Source organism: Daphnia carinata, chromosome 4 (genome assembly GCF_022539665.2).
Source record: "Daphnia carinata strain CSIRO-1 chromosome 4, CSIRO_AGI_Dcar_HiC_V3, whole genome shotgun sequence".
Classification (NCBI taxonomy): domain Eukaryota; kingdom Metazoa; phylum Arthropoda; class Branchiopoda; order Diplostraca; family Daphniidae; genus Daphnia; species Daphnia carinata.
The window spans coordinates 6,497,023-6,513,517 of record NC_081334.1 but is presented as its reverse complement, the minus strand read 5'-3'; the positions used below and the strand labels follow the sequence as shown (position 1 = coordinate 6,513,517).

The 16,495-nt window shown below is 39.3% G+C and overlaps 3 protein-coding genes and 1 long non-coding RNA gene across 7 annotated transcripts; 1 reads left to right on the top strand and 3 right to left on the bottom strand.

Moving 5' to 3' along the window:
• Positions 1–1,337: 1,337 nt before the first annotated feature.
• LOC130687364 (DNA damage-binding protein 1-like) lies at positions 1,338–6,398 on the top strand. The gene is made up of 19 exons (XM_057510511.2): positions 1,338–1,501; positions 1,620–1,768; positions 2,003–2,265; positions 2,323–2,461; positions 2,527–2,676; positions 2,737–3,112; positions 3,171–3,339; positions 3,401–3,562; positions 3,627–3,755; positions 3,829–4,010; positions 4,142–4,272; positions 4,337–4,645; positions 4,706–4,937; positions 4,996–5,255; positions 5,320–5,490; positions 5,554–5,663; positions 5,720–5,892; positions 5,955–6,181; positions 6,244–6,398. The coding sequence occupies exons 1-19, from the start codon at positions 1,441–1,443 to the stop codon at positions 6,325–6,327; spliced, it is 3,477 nt and encodes a 1,158-aa protein (XP_057366494.1). The 5' UTR covers positions 1,338–1,440; the 3' UTR covers positions 6,328–6,398.
• LOC130687368 (nucleolus and neural progenitor protein-like) lies at positions 6,333–7,785 on the bottom strand. Its single transcript, XM_057510515.2, has 5 exons — positions 7,579–7,785; positions 7,073–7,511; positions 6,818–7,000; positions 6,532–6,755; positions 6,333–6,478 (listed from the first exon to the last, which is right to left on the bottom strand). Exons 1-5 carry the CDS (start codon positions 7,658–7,660, stop codon positions 6,387–6,389), a joined length of 1,020 nt encoding a protein of 339 aa, XP_057366498.1. The 5' UTR covers positions 7,661–7,785; the 3' UTR covers positions 6,333–6,386.
• Positions 7,786–11,294: 3,509 nt separating this feature from the next.
• LOC130687371 (uncharacterized) lies at positions 11,295–11,924 on the bottom strand. Its single transcript, XR_009000131.2, has 4 exons — positions 11,854–11,924; positions 11,665–11,755; positions 11,527–11,597; positions 11,295–11,437 (listed from the first exon to the last, which is right to left on the bottom strand). It is a non-coding gene; the product is annotated as an uncharacterized LOC130687371 (long non-coding RNA).
• A 1,215-nt stretch (positions 11,925–13,139) lies between these two features.
• LOC130687369 (uncharacterized) lies at positions 13,140–16,244 on the bottom strand. Of its 4 annotated transcripts, none has more exons than XR_009420805.1 (10): positions 16,105–16,244; positions 15,976–16,046; positions 15,726–15,920; positions 15,484–15,661; positions 15,248–15,420; positions 14,620–15,021; positions 14,276–14,555; positions 14,126–14,221; positions 13,317–14,057; positions 13,140–13,185 (listed from the first exon to the last, which is right to left on the bottom strand). XR_009420805.1 is itself a non-coding variant. In XM_057510517.1 (9 exons), the coding sequence occupies exons 7-9, from the start codon at positions 14,353–14,355 to the stop codon at positions 13,415–13,417; spliced, it is 819 nt and encodes a 272-aa protein (XP_057366500.1). In that variant the 5' UTR covers positions 14,356–14,555; positions 14,620–15,021; positions 15,248–15,420; positions 15,484–15,661; positions 15,726–15,920; positions 15,976–16,046; positions 16,105–16,244; the 3' UTR covers positions 13,146–13,414. The 4 variants fall into 4 exon arrangements, 1 of the variants encoding a protein (XP_057366500.1); XR_009420806.1 differs by having other exon boundaries at positions 13,432–14,057; XR_009000129.1 differs by having other exon boundaries at positions 13,146–14,057; positions 14,121–14,221.
• Positions 16,245–16,495: the final 251 nt, after the last annotated feature.

The following is a 16,495-nucleotide window of genomic DNA, read 5'->3' as shown; positions in this document are numbered from 1 at the left end:
ATTTTATTTAGCAAGACGCTCAACATGAGACTCTTCTCACACATGGTAACTGACACCGGATAAGCCCAGTACGAAAAACAAGACAAATATATGACGAGGTAAATTTCTTTTACCAAATTCTCTAGGTTTCATATGACACCAAAATCGCGCATAATCATGCAGTGTTCGTGTTGCTAGACGTTATTCGTGTGAGTTTGAGGAACTGCCGGTTTCATTTATCTGGGCACGTACACACCTTTATTTTTACTTGCTTCCGTTTATAGTTATTATTATTGCCTTTATATTAGTGCCAAGGTTTTCCTTTGGCGAAAGGCTAGCACCTTGGAGGTAGTCATCGATAACAAATCGTGATAGCTCATGCACGTAACGTGCCCTGCACCTCCTTGACCTCTCCCTATGCACGACGCCTTCAAGTCATTTCACATCAAGCCTCTTATTGAATCATCAAAACGGAAGCCCATGTTCGGCATTTCCAGAGAATAGGACAGTTAATTTTGAGCAGCAATAATGGTGATAGCGATTTGAATCCTTCAGACACTTATAAATAGAAACAAAAAAAAATAATTATCAGTTTATAAAACACAGTCTTCGAATAACCTATCAGAGATTTTGAATATTTTTCTGCGTCTGTCGTGTGTAACTTGTATTAATTTTTTTCCATTAATTCGAATAACGTATGGAGCGCTTTTCCGCTGCGGTTCTCCAGTTGTCTTGGCTGCCATCGACACGGAAAAACATCATCTCCATCGCACCCCCTCAAGCTTATTTCTGCATATGAGCTTTCTTTCGTTTTTGGTGTCCTTGGCGTTGGTGCGTGCTAGATATTGCCGTGCTTAAAGGTAATCACCCAAGAAAGTTGATACCACCTTTCCTAGGCGAAAGAGAAAGAAATGGGACAAAAACGCACATTTTTCAGACCATTTTTGCCTTCCCTAGGGTAGTGTTATATTGAACATGTGACCTATGCCATCAACCTGACTGGCACAGTATCAAGTTTGCTCAGTTCCCCATCTACCATCGATTTCTCCAAAGCAAAACGACTGAAAATGGCAAGCTGTCATCTTGACAAGTCACGCAATATTAACCGGCATTTCATGAATCAGCTAAGTTTGAAATAACTAAGAGATGATGTACAATATTACGTTGTATTTCTAGAAATGATTTAGCTTATCCGCCAGCGTAAACTGTTATCATAAGCTATAATTGCAATGCTTGTCAAAGTATTAATCCTAGTGTTTACGGAAAAATAAGTACCAAAATGTGTTTCTTTGCAAAATTTTTAGAGGTGCCTTCTGCAACTATTTGGCAATCTGACAACAGTGCAAATTCGATTAAAAAAAAAGGAAATGAAGGAGATCGCTGTTTAGAGTGTGCCGAGATCTTTCAATAACATTCAAATCGTAACTGGCTCGTTGATTCTACAGAATATTCAAGTTAACAATGGCTCATAATTATGTGGTTACTGCTCATAAACAAACAGCAGTCACATCTTGCGTTACTGGTTAGTAAATAAGCATGGTTGAACATCAACAGTTATATCTGACATAGTTTTACTACCGGTGGCGTGGTAAATCGTCTGGTATTTCGCTCAATCAATGCATATCTTATTTGTGATATAGGAAACTTCACCTCGTCTAATGATCTGAACCTTATTGTGGCGAAAAATTACCGTCTTGAAATATATTTGGTTACTCCAGAAGGTCTCAGACCTCTGAAAGAAGTTGGGATCTATGGGAAAATCGCTGTTATGAAACTTTATAAATCTGGGGTAAGTCATTGAATGAGTATCTAGTGTTATGTTCCTATTTTAGACTTCCTTTTTTTATAACTCCAAGCAATTGTGGTGTGTGCATCAACAAGTTGAAAGCGAACGACACATGCATAGAGTTAAATTTGTTTTATTGCTTGGTGTTTTTTCCATGGTTTGAAAGATGGAGCTGCACGTCTTTCATTGAGGAAACCTTGCAAAAATTTCTCAACAATATGTATTTCGATTTTTCAGAATGACAAGAAAGATTCCCTGTTCATTTTAACCCAACGTTACAATGCCATGATACTGGAATGTTCTGGGGAAGGGGAAAACATGGAAATTATAACCAAAACACAAGGAAATGTTGCAGACAAAATTGGAAAGCCCTCTGAAACTGGCATAATTGCAATCATTGATCCTGATTGCAGAGTGATTGGTCTTCGTCTCTATGATGGATTACTGAAAATCATTCCCCTAGAGAAAGACAGCAGTGAAATAAAAGCCTACAACATCAGGTAATGGTTTTTTTTTTTGGTGCATTAAAAAATAACTAAAAAGATTGTTACTTACAGGATTGAAGAACTTTGCATACAAGACATAGCTTTCTTATATGGGTGTGCAAATCCAACTGTGGTTATTATTCACCAGGACGCTCATGGTAGACACGTCAAGACACGAGAGATATCTTTGCGAGATAAGGAGTTTGCCAAGGTAACGGTGAACCATAAAATTTGTTTAATACATTTTTGTTTTAATCCTTAATACTTGTATATTAGACTTCCTGGAAGCAAGATAACGTCGAAACCGAAGCTTCAATGTTATTGCCAGTTCCTGAACCTTACGGAGGGGCCTTGATTATTGGTCAGGAATCAATAACCTATCACAACGGACAAAATTACGTTACCATCGCACCACCAATTATTAAAGTAAATGTTTGGTTACAAAACACATGTAAACTTTCGTAAATCGAATGTTTCTACTAACAGCAGAGTACCATCACCTGCTATGGTAAAGTTGATCCTAATGGATCACGATACTTATTGGGAGATTTAGCCGGGCATCTCTTTATGCTGGTATTGGAAAAAGAGGAAAAGATGGATGGAACGGTTACAGTACGTGACATTAAAATTGAACTTCTTGGAGAAGTTTCAATTCCCGAATGCTTAACCTATCTTGACAATGGGGTTGTTTTCATCGGTTCCCGGTTTGGAGATTCCCAGTTAGTCAAATTAAACGTCACTCCCGATGAAAACAATTCCTACGTTACGGTGATGGAAACATTCACTAATCTGGCGCCTATCGTAGATATGACAATCGTCGATCTTGATCGACAGGGACAAGGCCAACTTGTAACGTGCTCAGGTAACCAGGAAAAGAACCCAGATTCTAGTGCTGATTATAACTTTAAATTTATTTGTAGGTGCTTATAAGGAAGGTTCGTTGCGTATTATTCGCAATGGAATCGGGATTCACGAACAAGCAAGTATCGATTTGCCCGGTATCAAGGGAATATGGGCCCTGAAAATGGGTTTTTCTGGAAATCAATCGGTAGATGATACTGTCGTCTTATCTTTTGTTGGACAAACAAGGTATCCGCTCTACCTATGTGTTTTAATCAATTCTCTCGCATCGATTTTTTATGTGCCGTAGGGTTTTGATGTTAAATGGAGAAGAGATGGAAGAAACAGAAATACCTGGTCTCATTTCTGACCAACAAACTTTCTTCTGTGGAAATGTTGGAAAAGATTCCGTATTGCAAATCACTACCGGTAGCGTGAGACTAATATCTGTGAACACGAAACAGAAGCTGAGGTTACATACTTGTTACAAATTGCATTACATATTTCAGTATTAATTTAACTATAAATTTGCTTAGTGATTGGACTCCTCCTGACGGAAAGATGCTCAATGTCGTAGCTTGTAATCATGGGCAAGTTTTATGTGCTGCCGGTCGTGATCTTTACTATTTGGAAATGGAAGATGACACTCAAGTCATTCTGAAAAGGTACGAATAAACTGTCTTGTTGTGGTAATCGTGACCTAGCAATTAGGAATTTATACCATTTTTCTGTTAATAGTCACATCACCCTGGACTACGAAGTGGCTTGCTTAGATTTGACTCCCATTTCAGTAGGTTCTCAGCACAACCCTTCTATCACAACAGCTGATGTGTGTGCTGTCGGTCTCTGGACAGATATTTCTGCGAGAATTCTTAAGCTTCCTACTTTAGAAGAATTTCACAAAGAGCCACTTGGAGGAGGTAAATGACTCAGACACATGTTACCTGACGAATTTAATTTAGCCAAGTTTTTTATTACGTTTAATTATTATTTTTTAAATTTATTTTTGTTAAATTTGTTTTTTTTTAATTAAATATTATTTGTTTTACAGAGATTATTCCTCGTTCCATTTTGATGGCACTTTTCGAGGGTACACCTTACCTTCTTGTGGCTTTGGGTGATGGATCGCTTTTCTATTTCAGTATGAATCCAGTCACCAAGTTACTTGGTGATCGTAAAAAGGTAAAACAGTTATGGAAGGCCTATTCCAAGAATTATACCATTATTTTGTTTGTTATATACTAAGGTAACCTTGGGAACTCAGCCGACCGTCCTTCGGCCGTTTCGGTCGCAATCCACCGTCAATGTTTTTGCATGCTCAGACCGACCTACGGTTATCTATTCTTCCAATCATAAATTGGTTTTCAGTAATGTCAATCTTAAAGAGGTTGCACATATGTGCCCGTTAAATTCGGAAGCGTATCCAGATAGCTTAGTGCTAGCGACGGACACTGCGGTTACCATAGGAACAATTGATGAAATCCAAAAATTACACATCAGGACGGTACCGCTTGGTGAATCCCCTCGTCGAATAGCATACCAGGAAAATACACAGGTGAGAATACATCTATCATGTTGTCATTTGTTATCTAACATTTCTGTTTGATACTGCTAGACTTTCGGAGTGATAACTTCTCGGGTCGACATTGTTGAATCCTCTGGTTTGACGCCTGCCCGTCAGTCTGCTTCTACTCAGGCACAATCTGTGTCTTCATCCAGCTCTCTTGGTTCGGCGATCAAAGCCCCTGTCAGTACGAGGGACTCTTGTGGAAGTGGCGGTGTTGCCGAAATTGGTCAGGAGATTGAAGTATACAACTTGCTGATTGTCGATCAACACTCCTTCGCGGGTATTTTGTTTATTTTACCGGAATGACAAGCATTTCTTAATTATGTTTCCTGTAACAGTCCTTCACGCGCATCAGTTCATGCAGAATGAATATGCGCTGAGCATTGTGTCTACGCGGTTAGGAGATGATGTCAACCCGTATTACGTGGTCGGAACAGCATTAGTGGTACCTGAAGAGTCTGAGCCCAAACAAGGTCGCATTGTCCTATTCCAGTGGTCCGACGGAAAGTTGACTACTGTTGCAGAAAAAGAGGTGAAGGGCGCGTGCTATTCATTAGTAGATTTCAACGCAAAAATACTGGCTGCGATCAACAATGTTGTAAGTAAAACAGATTACTCGTCTATAAAGAAAAATTTTTCGAACAATTGTTCTATTCCTTAAGGTTCGGTTATATGAGTGGACGGCAGAGAAGGAATTAAGATTAGAGTGCAGCAATTTCAATCACATTATAGCCCTATATCTCAAACGGAAGGGTGACTTCATCTTGGTCGGTGATCTAATGAGGTCCATTACTCTATTGCAATATAAAACTATGGAAGGAAGCTTTGAGGAGGTAAAACTTGACATTGTGTTTCTTGGGATTTCGCCTAATGGGTTTTCTACGTGAAATCGATAGATGGCAAGAGATAGTAACCCGAATTGGATGTCAGCTGTCGAAATTTTGGATGATGACACGTTCCTTGGCGCTGAGAATTCTTTCAATCTTTTTGTTTGTCAGAAAGACAGGTTAGTATCAGAATTCATTCTTCGTTGTGAACTTTCTTCTAACTCTTGAAGTCTAGTGCTGCCACAACGGAGGAAGAGAGACAACAACTCACTGAAGTTGGTCGATTCCATCTTGGTGACATGGTTAACGTCTTCCGTCACGGATCTTTGGTGATGGACCATGCTGCTGAAACCCTAAGTACTCCTACGCAAGGATGCGTCTTATTTGGAACAGTCCATGGAGCTATAGGTAGTTAGAACTATTAGTTGTTACCGCTAAGGGAAAGCATTAACATGCGTTCTTTTTTATAGGCGTGGTTACGCAACTACCAACCGAATTTTATCACTTCCTATCTGAGGTACAAACTCGCATGGCCCGTGTCATTAAACCTGTGGGGAAAATCGAACATAGCTTCTGGAGAAGTTTCGCCACCGAACGCAAAGTTGAACCGTGCGAGGGTTTTATTGACGGGGATTTAATTGAATCTTTTTTAGATTTGTCGAGTGACAAGATGAAGGAAGTTGCTAATGGATTACAGGTATTATGTTTATGAAAAATGCTATGGATAAACAGTGCATCTAGCGTATTTTCCTTCTGTAGATTGATGATGGAAGTGGAATGAAGAGGGAGGCGACGGTAGAGGATATAATTAAACTGATAGAAGATTTAACTCGAATTCATTGAAGGTATTCCAGTTGTAATGAATACAGTGTATTAAATGTGTGGAAAATAAAGGAATTTCATCAGTTTTCTAATTGATTCCCTTTATTTTTCGTGGTTAGCTTTCTCTTCCTACTTTTTGTAACCGGCAAAGGTGGTTCACGTGTCAATAATTCTAAACAAAATTAATCAAATTAATTCTTACAGATACATCGTGTTTTATATTACCTCCAATATCAGCATTATTCATTGATTTCAATTTATTGAAGCCGATAAGCTCTACATTCGATTCCTGCAAGTTATCGTTATTTTTTTTCATTTCCGAAAGGCTAGCAGTATCGACGAGTTCTTTTAGTTGGAATAAGCAATGCTTTTCATCATCTTCAATCTTTATTGACTGCCAGATGTTAGGCTTGTTAGAAGTTCTCTCCCTTTCATGTCTTTTTTTCAGCCTGCATTGTGAATAAGTAAATATTTTAAATCAAACTTTGAGAACATAATAAAATAACCATACAATGGATGTATGTCTACAAGAGTGTGATCTGATTGTAACCAATCTTCCAAGCTCAGAGGAATGGTACATCCTTTGGACAAGAAGTTCACAGTACTATTAGGTACCAATCCTTCTGTATGACAAATACTACTGATGCTGCCAAACAATTGCATTAAGAAGTACATTGTATGAAGTGATAATGCCCTAATGATACAAAAAAAAAAAAGGTATTAGTTTTCACCAAACAAAGTTTGTTTTGAATATGTAAATTGTTACCAAATTCTTGAAACAAAAGACATGGAAATCACAACTATACTCATGAAATGCCCTAACTGCATCTTTTGGATCATTAGTGTACCATAGTGCTGGCTGAGACATAGAATCTGAGCCAGTAATCTGGTAATGCCCTGCAGCCTTACTTGAATATATTCATATTTGGGTTTTGGTGCAACAAATATTGCACTCACAGTTTTCAAGCTGACAAGATGTTGTTCCTGAAAACTAGCGAGATCAGACACAAGGTTTGTTTCAAGTAATTTGTTCACCATTTTCTGGATATGCTTCAAAACTCTGTAGCTTTTATCATGGGCAAATACTGCTCTAAGCTTGTACAAAAACCGTGTTAGAAGAACAACCTCAGATGTAATCAATGACATAAAATCCTTTAATTTTTGTGATTTCTCAGATAAATCTTCTAGAAAAGTATTCATAATTCCTAGGAAAGGCAAGGGTAAACGAAAATATTATGTATATACCTAAAAATATCGTCATTTTTTCTTTACCTTGAAATTGTGCAGATATTTTGTGGGCGGATGTAGCAGGGCTCGGTAAATGCGACTGATTCCACAAAGGAACACTTGTCATTTTTAAGATGTACTATCACAGAACCAAATAATAAAAGAAAGTATAGGAACAGTTACGTGAGAATTGACTGGGCACGTTTAAATTTTTGCAGTTAAACACCCAGATCAGCAACGACAAGCAGACTATGTTTGCGATGAATTTTACCATGGCTCTCAGAGTTGCCATCGTGAAAAATAGTTTTAAAAAGTGTCAGTTTTTGCAGCAAAAATTTTTAAGCCCGACTAAATAAGCCCAATCGGGCTTATTAAATTTTTTTCGGTAAAACTGACACTCATCAGAATTGGTTGAATATCACAGGATATACTCAAAATTGAATGCTGATTCCAGAAAAATTGCTATTTTTTTCATTAAGTTAATCGTTTTTGAAATACACCGAGTATTTACGCAACATTAGCGCGCCAGTATGCTCCAGCGTTAGCGCGATGCAGCAAAAAGTCGGGCTTATTTATCAGTCGGGCTTAAAATTTTTTCCGGCAAAGATGTATGGCAATCCGTTTTACACAAAAAAAAAAAAAAAAAAATTTCGCAAAAAAAAAAAAAAAAATCACACTTTTTTCTTTTTTTCCGACACGTAGCCATCTACCGCTCAGACTCGTTATTACTGGCGTAGGCAATTTCAGTCCAATGGATGCCATTCGCAGTTAGTTCAGTAGCGTGGATGGAGGAACAATTGAAAAATGGATAAGATAATACAACAAAAGGATGGTAAGTATAAACATTATTATATTGGTTTTCAATTATTAATTATTGTTTATTAGATCAAATTATGAAGCTGTAGGCCCAATTATTGGAACAACATAAAATATTAGATAACAGCAAAGCTAAGGATGGTAAGGCCTAATACATAATGATTCTATTTATTTGCTTTTATTCATTTGTGTTTTGTAGCTCAAAGTTTGAGTCTACAAGCTCAGCTAGGGGAAAAGAACAAATTGGAATGGAACAGTTTCCAAACAGTGAAGGAGGTTTTTCCAAACTCAAACCTAACTGAACATGAGGATGAATTGGCATTAGGCGAACACATTCAGGTACATAAACTTTTCAAATAAGAATTCAAAATAAGTATAGAATTTTAACAAACAATTATTTATTGTTTAGATATTCAGTCTACCACCTGACAGTGTGTTAAATTTAAATTCTGTTAGTGCTGCACTACAAGAATTGTTAGTAATAAGTCCATGCAGCGAAGGAAGTGAACAATTGTGGGACCGTATTTGGGCTGAAAATGGGTGTGGTACGGAAACCCAGAAATAGCACGAGTTCAACATAAAACATGAATTAGGTACTTTTCGGTTTTTTGTCTATCGAAAAAGTATTTTTAATGCTATTATTTTGCATTCACAGAATTTTAGTGGGGGATCAAGTCAAGTCTGGAAGTGTTACAGGATGGAAGAGTGAGCCTACAGTTGAAAAACACTGAAAGTGCATTACCATTAAGGTATGAGGTGAGTATGCAAATTGTCAATTGTCAAATTGTGTTAGGAGTGAGTATGCAAATTGTCTAATGAGAAGTACCATCTTGTGCGAATGAATCCTGTGTAACAGCAATCCTTTATAGTTCTGTCACAGCTAGAAGCCTCAAATAATTCTGCTTCTCTTGCTAAAGAACAACTTGTCCTTTACGTTGAGAGTGTTGGTGAAGCTGGGTACTTAAATGGCCCTAAAGATGTTTCATTTCGTTGGCATTGCAGCGATGAACATCATACATGGACTTTTTAGGTATTAAAGGAATTTTCTTGAAAATTTTTTGAATTTATGACAAAGCATTTCTCCTGCTTTTTGCCAACCATGTCTAATCTAAAAAAAAAATTTATCCAATAGGAAAGGATTTTCAGCATACTCGGAACACAACTATCAACAATGCAACATTCTAGGGGTGCTATTTTATCATTCAAGAGCCTTATACAATGATTTTCATCTGCAATTTGTATGGCCTTTCCCAAGCTTCTGCCAGAAGTTGAATCTATAAGTCATGTAAGTCACATGAGCAACAATTGAGATGCTTAATGATGTTGTTTTTCTTTTCTCAGCATAGGTTAATAGTAACATTGGATCTGAAAAGATTCTTGGTTGGGGCAAGACACTGAATAAATTGTAATGATTGAATGGATGACATGACATTTCTATACTTGATTTGGATTCCCAAGACGGTATTTTATATTTAAAAAATTGAAGTGCATATCTGGGCTCCCTTCCTTTCCGTAGCCCCGTTTCCCCTTGACTCGTAATAAGCCCGTAGGGGGTCATGCCCCTACTGTACGGTATATATAAAAATAACATATACCGAGGTTTGGAGGGCTCTGGCCGGAAAGGGGACGTGGGGTTCCGCTTAGTCCGATGATGTGTTCACGGAGGGCGACGTGGCTACCCACAAATCCGAACTAAAGGTTAATCGCTCCAGTAAAAATGTTCCAAATCTTCGGCTCTTCTTCCGGCTTCTCTTAGCCAATCACCGGGTAATCTCCCCGGTGGGTCAACAAGGCAGTGTCTCCCCCTGCCTGGGTTGACGGCAACTTTTGAAAGGGCTATTATGCCTTTTTGGAGTTGCAAAAATAATTCTAATGTGCAGAGAATTGTCAATAAAATTTTTTTTATAAAAATATTTTTTGCAAAATTTGTTTCTTTTATTGTCTGTGTTCGTGTTCACACTTTACAGTTATAAACTTTTATTTTATTTACCAACCTTTATCAATTATGCCAACTTCTATAGTAAACATCGTTCCATTGGTCAATCGTTTATCTGGGATTTGAACCACAAACCTATAGCATTCTAGCATAGCGCGCTCCCGTTGCGCCATGTCTGTCCTTACAATTAAAAGTTATGATCTTGATGCCTATGTTAAAGTAAGTTCGTCATTAGGTTATTATGGAATGCCTATCATGATAATAACATATTATGGAGGGCATAATGGCAAAGCTACTGAATTGCATGCAAGATTACTTGGGTTCGATCCCCACATCAGTCAATCGGAAAACTAATAAATAAATGCAAAAAATAAATAATGTTACAAAGCATTTTATTTTCCCTCCTTCCACCCACAAATCCACCACCATACATATTCCACATAATACAACATACAATACATACATATATACACTTAAAACTAACCCGTTGGCTGCCACGCCATCTTAACTACGGTCGCTACGTCGCTATCATAGGGATAGCGACCAAGGGGGCTGGGTAGGCCGGGCTGATACGATGATGAGACCTTTACGGGAATGCACACCCCAGGTCTCATCTATCGCATCGATCAAGGGAAAGTCCCTATGGTGCATTGCCTTTGGGGCCATTCGGCCAATCTTGGGCAGTGGCGCTGCTCCACTCCATGGCAGATAGCCATGGAGCAGAACAGCGCGGCCCGTCCCTGTCAAGCTACAAAAAAAAGGGGATAAAAGGTGGATGGCAGCCAACGGGTTAGTTAAGAATAAACATTGCAAAACACACACAATACCAAAACGACGAGGCGAAGACGCGGCTACCACGAAGCAAAGACGGGAGGGCGGGCGAGGCGAAGAAGGGATGACCGGCGAGGCGTAGACGGGACGACGGGCGAGGCGAAGACGGGATGACCGGCGAGGCGAAGACGGGATGACCGGCGAGGCGAAGACGGGATGACCGGCGAGGCGAAGACGGGATGACCGGCGAGGCGTAGACGGGACGACGGGCGAGGCGAAGACGGGACAACGGGCGAGGCGAAGACGGGACGACAGACGAAGCGAAGAGGGGTTGACAGGCGAGGTGAAGACGGGCGCGGAGAAGAGGAAAAAGGCTTTGTTCTGTAACGTAAATGTAAAGAAAAAGGATTACTTAGTGGGAAATATAAGATTGCTGATGTAGCCAAATGTATGAAAGCAATTTGACTTACTTCTGTTGTCCAATGGCTAGAAATACTGTAGGGCCAGCAGATAGGCAGCAGACAGCAAAGAGATGGCAGTCCTATGGTTGAATATTCAATTTATAAAACAAACAAACTATACTAGGTATGAGAAAAATTTATGAATACCAATAGAAATTGTATTGAGGTACATGTCTATGTCTGTTGGTAGGCTAAGTAGAGATTACAATTGTCGAAATGGCTGTGGTTACAGTTGGCGCTGCAGCATAAGATGAATTTGGTGCACCAGTTAGATTACAATGGACAGGCAACCATGAGCGGGTAAAGATTAGAAGAATAATATTATGGTATTCGTACCCATAGGATTTGCATCTTTGGTGACATTCCTCAACGGGAAGTATCCTTTACAAATGAAGTTTCATGAGCTTAACCTTAAAAGAAAAATCCGCTAGTGAGATTCTGAAAACAAAACATTAGTCTTATACCTCTCAATGAGCACCAGAATAGTTTGATGAATGCAACATAATGGGTTGTGAATAGTTTTTTGTTTTGACAGCTGACATGGTGATTACAAGACATGTAACATAAGAACCAAGCATTTTGTGGGCTTCACTTGCAAAACACACTCTAGGACGAAAACACACAGAACCACCATTAGATTTGCTTGAATTTTCCCTTGGAATATGACATACTTCACAAAAACTTTCGAACACAGGTTTCACAACCCCCACAGTCACCAACTAAACAGTAGCACAGCAGCGTCATCTTGTTTTCCAATTAAGAACCGAAATATTCATAAAAATTGAAAATCTTGTTTTTTCGAGACGGGAACTGCACTGATGTGAACTCTTTTAACAAACTTCTTGAGCGTGAATGGCAAATATGGCCCCCCCCCCCCCCATATTTGTACCATTTCAATTTTATTAAACAAATGTAGCGACCAAAACCATGAACAGCATTTTTATTAAGTATAGCGATTTAACATGTTTTTGAGCCCGGATTAGTCACTGTTTTTTGTTTATTTATCCAAAAACCTAGATATTTCTAGGAAAATACATAATTTGGGTTCAGAATTCAACAAGAAACTTGGTTGCACTTCACATCTAGAAATTTTGCAACTTCACACATGTCTGGATTTCAAGCTAAACATTAAGTCTGTCTGACAATACAATTTTCTTTCTTGAACAGCTGCACGCTATTTCGGCCATGTTTCACGGAAAAAATTCTCCACTGAGACAAGGGCATCGATTGTGCGTTATCGTGTGCCTATTTCAATTAACCAATCACCAGACAAGGAAAACAATTCTTCGAAGCAACTACAAAGCTACATGGCTGCCAATATATACTGCTCCTATTTGTGATAACAATGTATGAAAGGTAGTATCAGCAAATGGTTTTATTGTTGTTTTGTTTCTAACCTAACCTTAAAATGCAAACCTCCCTTTTTCTTTTGTTAGTGATGAAGATGGAATTTTCTGTCCTACTTGTTTCTGTCATAGACTGTGGGGTCCACCGTTACAAAACTCTACATCAGCAACAATCGTTTCTCACTACTCAGAACCTGCAAATGTCGTGAATGAAAAAATTTTAGTTAAAAATAATTTAAAAAATAGTTGTAACACCAAGCATTATTAAACGACTTGCCTAACTAAGGAAACCGCTGGAACCACAATGTTTGTCTCCACAATCCTGAAATGATTGAAATGACAAGCTTTGCTTTATTTCATTAATTCTAATTTTAAAAAAAGGAAAAAGCCTAACTGCATGGTTGAGCAGTTTGGCTTGATGCCTTTTTAAAAAAGCAAGAAGGTAGCAATAACCATTATCTCAATGTGCCTGTCGTGCTGACTTTTAAGGACACGAGTTACCGTGAAACAAAAGAAAAATAAAATAGGTAATTCATTGATGGGTCTTGCTGTTAGATGTTTCTAGTACGTCGAGGTGGTGGTGGTGGCGATGAGGTATCCTCCTTAACAAGCTCAGGTTCGCTAGTTGTTTTCTTGCCACCACGTGTCCGTTTCGTGGCCGGCACGGCCGGAGGTTCATCCGCCATTGTTGCGGCAGATACTGCCGGGCCCTTCTTTTGTCGTGAACGTTTGGCGGCCGGTGCTTTCTCTTCCTCTTCTTTTGCAGTAGCGGCCACAGTCTCAATGCCGGGGTCGCGTTCCAGCTGGACAGAGACTTTCTTCTCGGCCGGTGAAGCCGTCTTCCGCGTCGAACGGGTGGATCTGACTGGCAAATGCACCGTTTCGGCCACGTCAAAATGAACTTTGAGTGCGCCCTTTGCGCGAGTAGATCGTCCATTTATGACGGATGTGACTCGCGATCCATCGTTCGCCTCCGGCTCATCTGGCACGTGATTGGCATGGATGTCGACAGCGTGTCCGTTGCCTTCGTGTAACATTTCTCCATCATCCAATCCAGCAACGTGTTTATTGGCTTTCGTTTCACCACGACGCCTTTTGCCTTCCGGCGCTTCCTTCTCCGGAACGGAGACACGTTTGACAGCACCTCGACGTGTTGTTTTCTTCGTCACCTCGACATGGGCTTTCATTGTTCCTCTATAATAAGACAGTAAAACACATTAGGCATAAAAACTCTTAATTCATATATATATTTCATACCTTACATGATTCGTGAGTTGATTGCTAGCATATTCTTCTGACAGAAGCTTCGGAAGAGACATTTACGATTTTCGTTTACGCTCACCATGGATGCTGATAGACTAGACATTTAAAGTTAACACACTTTGCCCAATTCCAACAGTTTTGATTCTTACTTGTAGGTTGTTATTGCACGAGAATGCAGCGACGAAGTCCGCCATCTTTTTGCTGTCAACAAAAACGATAGTCTTGGCATCACCGAGATCTTGTAAAACTTCGATCAGCTTAGCTCTCTTATCTCTTTTCGAGCACTGAAAAAAACACCTGTTCAACATCCGAACTGGTGCTACCGACAATGCCTGTTGTGAAGAATATGTAGTCTTCCATGTACGTCGCAGCCAGCGCTTGTACTTCATCTAGGAATGTAGCCGAAAACATACAAACACGACGGATTCCCTACAGAGAAACAAATAGTATTACATCAGTATAATCTCATACTCAAAAGCCATCGAGGACATACTCTCGGATGCATCGTTGGATGATTGACAATCTTTTCAACATTGGGACCGAAACCCATATCAAGCATTCGATCAGCTTCAACCAAAACTTAAAACCTGACTCCCGAGAAGTCAAATACTTCATTGTCGAAAAAATCCTTGAATCGCCCCGCGGTCGCACAAAAATATTGCACCCAGCTTGAAGATTTGACCGCTGATGGCTCGTGAGAGTTCCTCCATATATAATCACAGACTTTAAAACCGAACTGTAGGAGAATTTACATGCCTCGCCGTCAATTTGAATGGCCAATTCACGAGTGGGTGCGACAATTACAACTTCTGGCTTTTGCCCCATGGCATGAGACGCACCAGCAACACCTTGTTCTGGTGCACAATATGTTCATAACCGGTACCAAGTACGCCGCCTGCATAAAAAAACGTAAAATTTTAGATGACTTAATCAACGAATATCACGAAGGGTTTATTGAGCATCTTAGATGCAATTGGACCTTTTAGTAGTCGCAATCACAGGTGTGCCCACTCAAAATTACTTTTACTTCAACTTACCCAGTTCATACCGACCCATTCAAATAAAGTCAGTACGAGGGCATCAAGGTTTCAAAATTAGACAGCGTTAATTAGTTGGATTACCGTTTTCCGGAGCCCGTGACCGCACAAGCAATTAAACCTGGCAAGAATAACTACAACTGAAGCTTTCTGGATAGGTGTTGGTTTTATGTAGCCAGAATTCTTAATGTTTTGAAGTAGTCGTTGGTGCAGGCCGGCCTCTTCAAATGATGTTATGTATTGAAGTACATATTTTCCTGTAGCATAAAGCAAACCCAATAGATATTCTTAAAAACATAAAGTTTCGAGAAATGGCTTACATGGAGGACGACTTTATCAAAATTGTTAAAGCGTTCCCACATAGACAATGCCCTTAAACAGTTCCTTTTCATCGCATGTCACAGCTTCTGGAATGTATTGCTCATGTGGCTTTCCATCTTCCGTCAATTCACTGAAGAGATTCGGGCAGCCTTTCGAGGTGTGGTCAGCTTCGTTACACTAGGAGTAAAACAATGAACACTGGAACATAAAATATTTTTGTGAAGATATAATTGAAGTTTACATCGTAACAGTTGCTGCCACCCATGCTTCCTCCTTAAGGAAAATCCCTTGCTACATTGCCCTCTTCTTTGTTAAAAATGAGCACTAAAAATTATGTTTCTTTGTTTTTTGTTTATCTCATGGCAGGTACGACTTCCACCACCGCCGCGACCCTCTTGTGGACATTCTCCTTCGAGAAATGTCCCCCTTTCCCATACTATAAAAAGTACCAAGAAGTTAAATTCGAACACGTTTCGATATTTTCATCTTACTTTGTGACGTCAACGGACCACTACCGCCGTCCCCACCAGCTGGTGGACACTCTGGCAAAATGTCCTTCACACTGTTAAACAAAACCATAGTTTAAAGTAATCTCACTAGGAATACAAGAAAACACTTACCTTGTGACCCTGGACAGAAAAAATGTAGATCAGAATGAAACAAATAAGATTATATAGAGGTCAAGAAGTAAAATCTAGCGAGGACGGTCTATCTAGCGAGTAAAGGTAGACAGCAGAGTACACGCGTTAAGCCCATGGCCTACTATAATACATGTATTATGGTAGGCAATGGTTAAGCCAATCTAAAAATATGCCTGAAAAAAAAACTGTCCTATGAGCCACGGTTTAAGGCGCCTCTTGTGGACGCAAAAGTCATTACGAGAAATTTTATCCGCCACAAACTAAATGTTTTTAAACATTTAAAGTACTTATCCAAATGAAAATTTAACTTGAGAAAATTAATATGTTTTAGTAACATAAAGACGTTATTGTGTATTATTTTCACAGCGCA